Source organism: Pteronotus mesoamericanus, unplaced genomic scaffold (assembly GCF_021234165.1).
Source record: "Pteronotus mesoamericanus isolate MK-2021 breed Mesoamerican mustached bat unplaced genomic scaffold, CSHL_Meso_final contig_27, whole genome shotgun sequence".
In the NCBI taxonomy this organism is placed as follows: domain Eukaryota; kingdom Metazoa; phylum Chordata; class Mammalia; order Chiroptera; family Mormoopidae; genus Pteronotus; species Pteronotus mesoamericanus.
In genome coordinates, this window is record NW_026555115.1 from 3567291 (window position 1) to 3580484 (window position 13194).

At 33.4% G+C, this 13194-nt stretch overlaps 1 protein-coding gene across 1 annotated transcript in view; it reads left to right on the top strand.

Annotated features, from left to right (window-relative positions):
* Positions 1–13194, top strand: part of DPP10 (dipeptidyl peptidase like 10) — a 715542-nt gene that overhangs the window by 618482 nt on the left and 83866 nt on the right. Inside the window, exons 10-11 of the mRNA XM_054574986.1 lie at positions 445–542; positions 8489–8612. Coding sequence (XP_054430961.1) covers positions 445–542; positions 8489–8612 — 222 coding nt within the window. The remainder of the gene's footprint in view (positions 1–444; positions 543–8488; positions 8613–13194) is intronic.

Here is a 13194-nt window from a genome sequence, read left to right on the forward strand (position 1 = left end):
TTATAAGGTTGTGGCACTTGGATTGGTATTTCTTTTCCTTTCTTCCTCCTTTTTTAAAATCAGCCAAGCTTTTTCCCATCACATTTTTATCCTATAATATGATTAGCTACTTGATTTACTAGTTGTTGTTGTTGTTGTTTTTTTTTTGAAAAGTCAGCCCTCTGGTGTCATTCTAGGAAAAGAACACAGTAGCACTACATATTGTAAAAAGTCATCATACTTTTCTATCACCTTTAATTGTCTGACTAAAATACTTTTAGAAGCAGCTATCTTTAAAAAAACTGAAAGCAATCAAGTTGCTGAGTTTAAAATAATTTCTACTTCAGAGAAATTAAACTCCATCCTAACACAAAATTACGAAACAATCAAAATGCATTTTCTTTCTTTCCTCAATATATTCCGATGCTTAATGTATTTGCAATTACAATTTTCATTTTCTCAAAGGCAGGTCAAGTGAACCCAACAATCAAATTATATGTTGTAAACCTATATGGACCAACTCATACTTTGGAACTCATGCCACCTGACAGCTTTAAATCAAGGTATGCAATTTCAATTTCACTTTTACCAGGGAATAGGTAGTTTAACACCATTATCATTTTGTTTCAATTTAGAGAGTGATGTGACCAGCTCAACAAATCCACTAGAAACTAAGGTTGAGGTTGCCTCCATTAGTGCAGGAATGAAGTCATTCTGATTCTCTGTTCCCAGGGACCATTCACAATTTCAAGGTGATTAGCAGTTCCACAAAATGGCTAAGTATACTGATACTGAGGATTAGACCTTTTGCAGGAGATGTGACAGAGAGATGGATACAAAGAATGGTTTTTCTACTGATTTTTCTTCCCAAAAATGCCCACACCATTTTTTTAATTGTCCTCTTTAAAAAGAGTATAATTGCCCTAAAATTTGTGCAGTTTTTTCAACTTTCTCCCCATAGCTTACCAATGATTCTTTAACATTCTTTTCTAGGCAGAGAACTTTAATGAGATTTTGTTTTTAAATACCCAACATAAAAGTCTTCTTATTTAAGAAGTTTTAAGTGGAGGGAAAATAGAAACAAATTTTATTGTGTCAGAGCATAATTTTAATATTAGCGAAATCACCCATAATGAACAACAAATTAAATAGCCATGTGCATTTTGAAATCCAGAGTGGTCTGAAACATCAATGGTGATTCTTTCAAATATGCAGCACCTTGAAAATTTAAAACAGCCCTAAAAATGGGATGCAATAGGCAGCTGCTATATAGGAAAATAGTTTCACACTATATTGAATGCTAAGCTCAAAGTTTATTTTGATGATATCAACAAACAATCAAAGCAGAGAGACTGATGCAAAAAGAAATTACTCTCAAATGTTGCATTGACATATTTGGAAAAATTTCATCAGAGTTGGGGATTTTCATAGAGGGCAACCTGCTGTGTGTGGAAAATCTTCCCACTTGAAAGGTAATAAAAATTTATGGAATGCTTACACTGGAAGGCTTCTCATTAACTACCTAAAACAGTCTGCTTCTTTTGTTAGTGGAAAAGATAAGACCCAGAGATTTAAAAAGAAAAAAAGTTGAGATGGACCCCCAGGATTAGTTTGTAGAAGAGTTAGAAAATGAGGTAAAGCCTACTTCATCAAGTTACAGAACACTGCATCCAGGTTGTGATGGAAAACCTTAAAGGACCATCTGAATTGACAGTACAATGCAGTAGGATTGACCTAGTTAGATAAATCCTACTTCTGAGCTCAGTCTACCAGACATGAAAAATTTAGGTACAAAGGAAATAATTAGAAAAACTATTGTTATCTTATGTGATCCTTAACTCTTATTTTTGCTTCTGATTTGTTTGATGCTCTGAATTAACAGAAAAGGATAGTAGAGTGTTTGAGTCACATCTCTACCACCATCTCATTATGTGACCTTGAGCAATTCATTCTACCTCTCTCTGGGTCTTACTACCCTAATTTTGAAATGATAGTGTATAATTTTAATTATTTTTAAGTCTTTTAAATGGAGGTCAATTTAAAAATATCCATGTTCACTTTTAATAATAGATATTCCTGACCTTGATTTGTTACCTCAAAAGGTTTCTAATGAGTTCAGCAAGCTATAACAGAGTATCATCAAACAAAAAATAATCCTAAAAAATGAAACAATTGTCATTTATTGGAGTATTAGTTAAGTGTACATATTTTTAATCTCTAAGGTGCAATATGATAAAATTAGTCACCAACTGCAAAGAGATATCACATATCTTAGCTCTTGGAAGACCAATACACATAATAATATATTGTATCCTACCAAGAGGGAGCAAAAATCCTGTGAAGAAAAAGCACTTAAATGTAATTCAGGTATATTGGTTTAGGAATTATATTGGTCTGGAATTTGGAGAGAGTCATGTAATATCTACACAATGTACATTGTAATTTTGCTTTTTATGCCTTTTGGCCTTATGCGAGTGCCAACTGTAGCATGTGAAATGCGCCAAAGTGTGTGATTTACTATTTTTGTTGGACAAATCAAGATCAAAATTTAGTTCAAAACTTCTATTTTCAAATGTTTCCCATGTTTTAATTTTACAGAAATGTATTTTTGAATCACTTGTTTATGGAGAAAAGAACAAAGGTAATCACTGAAATTTATGTCATCTGCATTTATGAGGCCAGATATTACTTGAATGGACCCAGAAATATATAAACATGAAAAGAGAGAAGGAGAGAGAGAGAGAAAGAGAGAGATCAATCCATGGTGTGAATTAAAGAGAGCTGCATTCTCTAGGTGCACATCAAATGGGTTCTAAACTATTATTTTTCTTGATTTTGTTTTAAGAGCATCAATATTTCTAATATTCAATAGTTAGTACTTGAGCCAAACATAAATTTTCCTGAAAACTACTATGCCTTCTCTTGGTAGGTCCTTGAGATCTAGAAGAGCATACCATTTTTTATAATTTATTGATCAGGGTCCTGGAAATTAAAAAGGTAACACACTCAAAGGGTAATAAAATTTAGTTAATTAAGGGACTATCAACAAAGATATGGCCAGGATTAAAGAGAAACTCACAAATGATGGAAAACCAGCATTGAGTCTACAAGAGCAAAAAGTTATCGCTGTCCCAGGACTGCAGGAGTAAGGAACAGACTCACAAGAACACACAATGATTTTTCTGAATCCATGAGAGAAGTATTCTTTCTCTGTTTCTGTTTCTGTTTGTTTTTGTCTTGTCTCTCTGTCTTCCTCCATCTCTGTCTCTCTCTGTTTCTGTGCATGTGTACATAGAAACAGAGAAATTGATTTGTATGTATATATACACATACATCTATGACTTATCTAGGTAATCCTTATGCTTCCCCTGAAAACCTCCTGTGTTTTTATTTCTTTTTAAAAAAAATTATTGATTTTTAGAGAGAGTGAGAGAGACATCAGTTTGTTGTTCCACTTACTTATGCATTCATTGGTTGCTTCTTATATGTGCCCCGACCAGAGATCGAACCCCCAAGCTTGGTGTATTGTGACTATACTCCAAACCAACCAAATTAGCTGACCAATGCCCGCCATATTTTTCTTATGTGCATTGTGAATCATGAAATTGATTGTTTTACCTGTTTGCATTAGTGTCTTTTGGACATAAGTTTTACTTATGGTAAAACTTGCATCCTTCTGTAACTTATCTCCTTTTACCTGTCTTCCTACTTTTCTTTACCCTGTTATTAAATTTTTCTAAGCTAACTCAAATTCCTCATATTTTTGAAAATTCCAAATATATTATTTTTGACACCAGTAATTAACAATATCCCCATATTTATTAGTGACAGTATTTCTCTAAATCCCAAGCAATACCAACTTATTTTATTAGTAATATAATTTCCCAATGCCCTATTAAGGCCATCAAATGCACATTCTTCATGTTGGAGCTTGTATTGTACCAAAGCATAGCTTCTAGTATCATTTGAGATGCTGCTTAAATTCACAATAAGAGAATATTTAAATAATTAATTCACCAAGTAATAATTCACATTTATTTTTGAGTGTGTGTTATCTTATCATCTACTATATTTTTATTTTATCTTCACATGACCTATAGATTGCAATCAAAAAAGTGAACCATATTCTATTATTCAGTCTAGTTATAAACTTTTTCTTTTTTTCATTTTATCCACTAAAATTGAACTTCATATTTGACAACATCTATGACATTTTTATTTCTAATAAAACCACCATGATGACAATAATAATATTGAATATATATGTACTTATATAGGGAGGAATATTAATAAAATGAATATAGAAAGATATTCTCTTATGATTTTGGGTATATTATAAACTCTATCCCTTGACCTCTACCCCAAAGAACAAGATTTGCTTTTAATTTGAAGGTATTAGGTCATTATTTTTTGGTCTGTTGATTGTTTGGTTGGTTGAATTAATTAGTTGTAAAACCTAATGTTTATAGTTATGACAGAAAAAAGTCCCCTTGCTAGTTTTATCATTGAATAGAACATTCCCTCAACCAGATATTTATATTCTAAAGAATGTAAAATAAATATCAATGTAATTATATTGTTCTAAAAAGAAATTAAATGAACAAGTTTATTGGAGAAAGACATAATTTATCTTTATAGTTCTTTACTCCACAACTCCCATCTTAAAAAAAAAAAGTGAATTAGCTAGAATTCCTTCATCAAATTCAGATCATGAATGCAACTTTTTTCAATGTTGATTCAATCCAGGCTCTTAATTTTATTTGAATTATGGTCTGTGTTGATCCTTCAGAATATACACAGAACTAAGTTAGGAACTAAGATAGTGACCCTTCCTAAATATCTTCAGACCAAATAGAAGTTATAGACAATCTCATCTAAAGAAGAAACATTTTATGAATTCTTACACTATGAGTTTAAGGTATATCAAGCACTTAGTATCTTTACTGGAATTTGTAGATATAAATTTAAAATAATTAAATTCCTGTGAAAATATTTTTATGATAATGAATCATGAAAATTTTTCTACAGACTATTTGTCACTTTTTATTTACTTTATTATTATTATTTTTTAATCATACAACCTTTGTGATCCACTGTTCTCAGCCTGTATCATTGATGTGACAGCGTCATATTGTCCTGTCACTCTGGTCTTGATAGTACCATGCTTTCTCTATTTCATTTGCATATATCTAGTCTATATCTCTTATTTTGACAAGTAATGCCTGTGCCTTCCTCGATAATCTAATTAACAAATTTATCTATCTTTATGGAGGTGTCCTAAATGTTGCCTATTGCAAGTAATACATAGTTATTTACAGAGGTCTTTGGAGGATAGTAAATATGAGTTGGTTGTGAATGCTATCACAACATGTTTATGGGCAAAGATACTGGATTATCTGGAAAGAATGATCTCAGTGTAACTATATATGTAAAGATTATGTTGTGAGCACAGAGTAGTGATTGGACAGGAAACCAGTGAAAACACCAGTGTAATTTCTAACACATCTGTCTGCTGGTGATCAGGGATCTCTATTCCACATACCCTTATGAACAATTAGATCTCCTGTGACAGACCACCCAGCTGAAAACAAAGTCTTTCATGACTTACGTACAATCAACCCTGCCCTGGTTGTCTCTGTCCCTGTGGTCAAGAGGGCTAATTCTCAAGGTCTTCCTGGGTAATAGCTATGGACACTAGGAACAAACAGGAAAAATAGTTATAAGGAAGGGACACCCCTAACCACTGGTTGCAGAGCACCTGATCTAATGTGTTCATAAGATAGAATTCCAGAGGACAGCCACATCTGCAGCAGGCAGGCCAAGGAGTGTAACATTTCCAGATAAGGACGCTTCCCTAATTCCTCATTCTGAGGATGCCTGAATACTTATGAGCAAATTGAATACATAGATATGAATCATAAAGAAGTATGCACCTATGATCTTGGTATAAAGAAATAGAAGATATAGAGTGTGATTTAGTTAGTAAATACATCTTTCCTCACTCCTTAAGTGTCAAGCTCTACTTTAACTTTCATTTTGGACATTTCCAATGCTAATTTTATCATGAAATTTCATGGTTTGAAATTACCCCTGAAAGTTTTCACAATTCAATTTTCAGGAGAACTCTCATTCTTCAAATTATAAAAAAGATACATACTGAGACATCTCACATCAACTTAAATTTTGCTTATGAACATAGATATATTATGTATGAAATAACAAAGTGATCAAATTAATCAAAAAGAAATGTCAGTGGTATGGCTATAATAATTTTAACTTAATTTTACACCTAAGTTATTCCCCTTTATAAAAATCATTTATTCACTGAATTTGCACTTGTTGAATTTTAATTTTTTCATATATAAAATATTTTTCAGAAATCAAGATTTTTCATCATAGGTAATAATCTCTGTAAGGTGTCAACGTCTGGGAAGACATTACAAAAATATGTTCCTGCAACATGTTACTTGAGTGCCACTTTAAAAGGGAAACCACTCAAGATGAATATTTAAATTCTGTATTGTTATTGATGTTGTTTATTTAAAAATCTTTTATGTTCATTTATCTTACTTGACACAAAAGTTAATATTACCCACTTTAGCTAAATGAGACAAATATCTGATCAGGTTTGAAAATATTTTTATACCTGTTTTATTTATATTTTTCCAGAAATATGACCTTGATTTTGCAGTCCTTGGTCAGTTGTTTATAACAATTATACTATTTTTACTTCAATTCAAACAGCGTTTATGCCAATAAATCAGAAATATGTATTGTCAGAATTCAGCATTTCCTTTCCTGATTGATTATAGTAACCGTTATCATTTTATCCATATTAAATTTTCTAGATAAACCTATTAACGTTTAATACCTATATTTCCCCTTTTTTATTCATGGTGACAAATATGAACCAATTTAAACAAAATGCAGTGAAAATGAATAGGACATCATTCTCTGAAGAACTGCCAGGCCTATTAATTTGGCCAAAGATTAATCCTAAACCAGTTACATATTTGATTCAAAGTAATCTTGCCTTGTTAACTCTGGGGAACATGACACTATGATTTCACTGAGTTTCCAGGCAATTTTCAAGTGGGACTCAGCTGGGTTGTGAAAGCTGCCAAATGTCTTAAAAAGATTGTTGAAGAAAATATGGCAGGCTTCGCTGTATAAGTTATGCTTGCCCTACTACTGACATCTTCACTTTGATGAGCTAACAGATTTCCTACAGTAGATAACTCAGTAATGTTAGAAATGTAAGATTCATGTAAGCTGAATGTCTAACACAGATGTGTATAAGGACATGGGATTTGACTCACAAGATTTTTCTTCCATAGGTGATTTTTTTTCCAAGACACATAAAAGCTGAGTGGATTAATTTTAAGACAGTACTTAAGGATGACATTTTTCAAGCCATTTCTTTTTTTAAGTATATTTTATTGATTATACTTTTACAGTTCTCCCAATGTTTTTCCCTTTACCCCACATACTCCAGGTGTCTCCCTTCTCTCCAGTAATACCCCCACTTAGTTCATGTCCATGGTATGTGTGTGTAAGTTCTTTCAAGCCATTCCTAAAGCATCTCATCTATTCTGAAAATGGGCAAATGTGTTGGAAAATTGCTCTTTTTCTTTTTATTATTAATTAACTGAATCAATGTTGATGATTGCATTTTGTTTTGTTTTGGCTGGGGGTTTTTGTGTTATGTTATGTAAATTTCCAAATACAGAAGGTACAATCAGCCCAAAGACATCATAGGCCCCATAAATTAATAAACTCTCTGGTCCAAATATTCAATAATGCCTCATCTCCTTCAGTTTGATTCCTTCTTTGTTTTAAACTGTTTTAGATATAAAAGGGTTTAAAAAATTCTGTAAGATATATATGACTCTTATAAGATATATAAGACTGGAACTAGTCCTTTGCCCCACAACTAACAAACAACAAAACAAATCTTTCATAGCTCCATAGCCTAAGTCCCCATCCATTAAGGGAAATAACATCGAGGCCATGCATAAAAAAATAATTAAGTTAAGAACTAGCTTTGCCTTTGAATTGATTACTGATTATATTTAAAGAATTGAAGTAGAATATAAAATAGCCTAGAAAAATTCTACTTAATTTGCATATATGTTATTAAGAAATAGAGGATAACAAATTATGCATAAATGTCTACCATCTTGATTATTTTTACCTTTCCAAGGATTTTCTTCTGGGAAATCATTCACTTTCAATTTTATTCTTAAATTTTCTATATATTTGTAGATGCATGTATATGTATGTGCATGTGTTTATACACATACATATACATACATACACATATATTTGCATTTATATATGTGACTGTTTGAAAATGTGATGTGTATATTTCCAAAATAGAAATTCTTTTGATGTGACATTCTTATATCTTAATAATGTTTCACTTATTCTTGCTTATAACAGTGTACATTATTGGTATTCTACAAGTCTACTGGCTCTAAATGTAAATTTTAATTTTGTTTCCAACTAGAGAATACTATATCACAATGGTTAAATGGGTAAGCAATACCAAGACGGTGGTCAGATGGTTAAACCGACCTCAGAACATCTCCATTCTCACAGTCTGTGAGACCACAACTGGTGCTTGTAGTAAAGTAAGTATAATTTACTTTCCTTATATGCTTAATATAAAGTAGTTTATGCTATTATTTAGAGAGATATAGAAAATCCTTTGTGCAAACACCTCAATATTTATCTTGGAAAGGTAATAGGAAGAGTCATTCTATTAGAATATACTTTAATCCATAAAGCTTCCAAAATTTGAAGCAAGAAATATAGATGATAAGCAGAAGAGAACACACTTACTTTAAAAAATAAATTCCTATATAGTTTACAGGGTTATCCAAGCCCTTTTAGTACCATTCTCAACAATGGGATGTCTCTTAATATTTTGACTTTGATTAAGTTGAGAATATAAACACTTTCTTTCCTGTTTTCTTTAAACACATTCTGAAAAATTCATGTTTTTTGTAGTTTAGATTAGTCTTTTTTAAAGAACAGACAGTATCTCTGTCCTTAAGTAAAAATAGTAAAAAAAAAAAAATTTGGAACCATTGTGTTTTGAAATCAGGTTATAATTATACTTCTGTAATCAGTTTTTATAAATTCTGCAATAAATTCTATATATGCCATTTTAAGGTTTTTAGTAGAAGAAATACTGTAATCAATTCAAATTATTATGTTATATACTTGGTACTAGGTAAAGGATTCTCAGTTATTTAACAACAGAAATTTCAAATTCTGTTTTTGCAGAGAATGGAGTAAATGTTATCAGACTAACATGTCTGCTGTAATCAACTATAAAACTGTACAAAAGATATTAAAAACCTGTTTTCAGATGTGGGACGTCAGGATATTAGGAAATTAACTGTGAAATAGTGTAAATACACAAGATGGGCTTGTATATGACTTACTATCAATGATATTTTTTGGATCACAGGTCAAGGAGATTGTACCTAAGAAAGGCACCATAGTATCACTGCTTCCAATAGTCAGGAAGAATGAGAGTATTAGACTTTTGGTGGCTGAAATAAGCAAAACAAGTAACAGAATTTGGAGCTATAAAGATAAGAAGTCCAGTTATCCAGTTATCTATGAAGGACTGCTGAGGTCTTTAGCTGATTGCTTACCTGTGCAAGAATAAGACATGCTTTAGGGAGAGACGATCAAAGAGAAACTGCAGGTTGTACAATGCTTGGAAACTTTGAAGTTCTGAACAGCAAAAATAGAAAGTTCTCACTGAAAACTCTATGCATTCAATTCAGGGCCCAGAAAGAAAATGCATTAAGACCAGGGCTGTTTTAGATGACATAAGGTTTTCATAAGGTTTTAAGTCAGACCTTGAAAAAATTAAGCTCATCTGCCTATAAATTAGGTGTCAAAACTCTTGACATTGACAAAACATTGACAAAACTCTTTAAAAGGAACATTAAAATATTTGCAAAACATATAACTAATAAGGTCTTAATATCCAAAATATATAATGAACTCATCCAACTCAATAGCAAAAGAAATAAATAATTATGTTTAAAAATGAGCAAAGAATCTGAATAGGCATTTTTCCAAGAGATGATATTCAAATAGCCAACAAGTATATGAAAAAGTACTCAAAAGTAGCCAGTGCTGACTCCTTCCCCATTCCAGAGTCTCCATCTTGCTCAGGCAGGCCACACCCCAGAAAGGCAACAGTGGGAAAGGAAATGATAGCCCTGCCCTGAGCACACTCTGCCCCAGCAAGAAGTTGTACACAGGCCTGGGTGCTGAGTGCAAAGCAGCTGGCACAATGAGAGGATCCCTGATGAAATGGGACACAGAGCTCTCTAGGAACGCTTGAGGAGAGACTGCAGAAGGAGGTGTTGGGGAGAGAACTGAGAGAGTAGCTGGGGGTGGGGGAACCCGGTGCTGACTCCTCCCCCATTCCTCAGCTTCCATCTTGCTCAAGCATACCACTCCCTGAGTGGTAGCAGCCTGTAAGTATACAATAGCCCCACCCTCAGGAAGCACTGCCCTGCCTTGTGGTGCCTAAGCCTAATGGCTGAGGGCAGAGTGACTAGATTGACAATTGCAGGAGACAGACACAGACAGTAGATTCCTGGAAGTCTCAAACAGACTGCCGAAGGTCAGATAAGGTCAACATCTGACGTTGTTAGAGGCAGACCCAGAAAGAAAAGAAAGAAAAAAAAACAAACAGACCCCATCTACTACCATAGAAGTTCATGCCACAAAGTCAGGAAATCAAGGCAGATCAGTTTAAGAAGAAGAAGAAAAAAGAAGAGATTCACAACTAATGGGAAGGAAAAGAAGCACCACCCCCCAAACACAGGGAAAGGAGGAATCCCCAGAAAGAGAACTAAATGAAATAGAGGCAAGTAAACTATCAGATATTGCGTTCAAAGTAACTGTTCTAAGGAAATTCAAGAGCTAACTGAGCTCAGAGAGAATTACAAAAAACTACAGGGAAACTACGAGGAACTTACTGCAAAACATATCAGCATGAAAAAGGACATAGAAACCATCAATAAGAGACAAGAGGAAATGAGGAATACCATTTCTGAATTGAAGAACACAGTAGAAGGAAGCAAAAGCAGGCTACATGAAGCAAAGAAAAGAATCAGCGAGCTGGAGGACAAGGTAGAAAAAAGCTCCCACAAAGACCAAGAAATGGAAAAAAGACTCAAAAAGAATGAAGAGGCATTTAGGAAAATGCAGGTCAACATGAAATTTAATAATATCAATATAACAGGGATGCCAGAAGGAGAAGAAGAGGAGCAAGGGAAAGAGAACCTGTTTGAAATAGTAATGATGTAAAACTTCTCTAATTGGAGGAGAGAAAAAGACTCACAAGTCCAGGAGGCACACATGGGGTCCCATTCAAGAGGAACCCAATGAAGCCCATCCAAGACAAATTATCATCAAAATGGCAAATGTCAAAGACAAAGAAAGAATCCTAAAGGCAGCAAGAGAGCAACAGGTAGTAACATACAAGAGGGCCCAACAGGGTGAGCAGCTGACCTCTAATTAGAAACACTGCAAGCCAGAAGGGAATGGCAAGAAATATTCCAAGTCATGAAAAGCAAAAGTTGGCAACCAAGACTGCTTTACCCAGCCAGATGCTCAATTAAAATAGAAGGTGAAATAAAGAGTTTCCCAGATAAAAGAAGGCTAAAAGAATACATCTCAACCAAACTATCACTACAAAATATGCTAAAGAGACTGGTTTAGGAAGATGAAGAAAAAGAGTGAGAAAGAGAAGAACACAGGTACAAAGGGAAAAAATGAATAAATACCCATCAATAATAACTTTATTGTGAATGGACTAAATTCTCCAATCAAAAGACACAGAAGAGCTGAATGGATAAAAAAACATGGCCCACACATAGGCTGCCTACAAGAGACCCACCTCAGAACAAAGGACCTACACAGACTGAAAGTAAAGGGATGGAAAAAAATTATTCCAAGCAAATGGACAAGGGATAAAAAGCCAGGGTAGCAATACTTGTAACAGACAAAGTAGATTTCAAAACAAAGGCCATAAAAAGAGACCGAGAAGGACACTTTATAATACTCAAAGGAAGAAACCATCAAGAAGACATAAATATTATAAACATATATTCACCCAACATAGGAGCACCCCAATATATATAAGGAAAATCTTAGAAGACTTCAAGAAAGATATAGACAACACACTGCTAATAGGGGATTTTAACACCCCACTGTTAAAAATGGACAGATCTTCCAAACAAAACATAAACAAGGATATTGTGGAACTGAATGATGCATTAGATCAAATGGACTTAACTGACATATATAGAACCTTTCATCCCAAAGAAGCATTCCTTGCAATACATTCTTTTCAAATGCACACGGAACATTTTCAAAGATAGACCACATGATACGTCACAAAACAAGCCTTAACAAATTCAGGAAAATTGAAATAATAGCAAGCATTTTCTCAGACCACAAGGACTTGAAACTGGAAACCACCTCAAGGAAAAACCTCAAAAACTTTCAAACTCATGGAGATTGAATAACACATTATTAAACAATGAATGGGTCAATAATGAGATAAGAGAAGATGTCAAAAAGTTACTGAAAACAAATGAAAATGAACACACAACAGTCCAAAACCTATGGGACACAGCAAAGGCAGTCCTGAGAGGGAAGTTCATAGCAACACAAGCCTATCTCAAAAAGATAGAAACATTTTTTAAAAATGACCTAACCCTACATCTTCAAGAACTAGAGAAACAACAATAAACGAATCCCAGAGCAAGTGGAAGGAAGGGAATAATCAAGATCAGAGCAGAATTGAATGACATAGAGTCTAAAAGAACAATTCAAAAGATTGACCAATCCAGGAGTTGGTTCTTTGAAAAGATAAACAAAATTGACAAGCCTTTAAGTAGACTCATTAAGAAAAAAAGAGAGAGGAACCAAATACACAATAATAACTGAAAGAGAAGAAATAACAACTGATACCACAGAAATACAAAGGATTGTAAGAAATTACTGAGTAATTATATGCCAAGATATTTGAAAACCTTGATGAAATGGACAAATTTCTAGAAAAACATAACCTTCCAATACTGAATGAAGACGAAGCAGAAAGCCTGAACAGACGGATAACAGCTAGAGAAATTGAAGCACTAATCAAAAAATTCTTGTCACACAAAAACC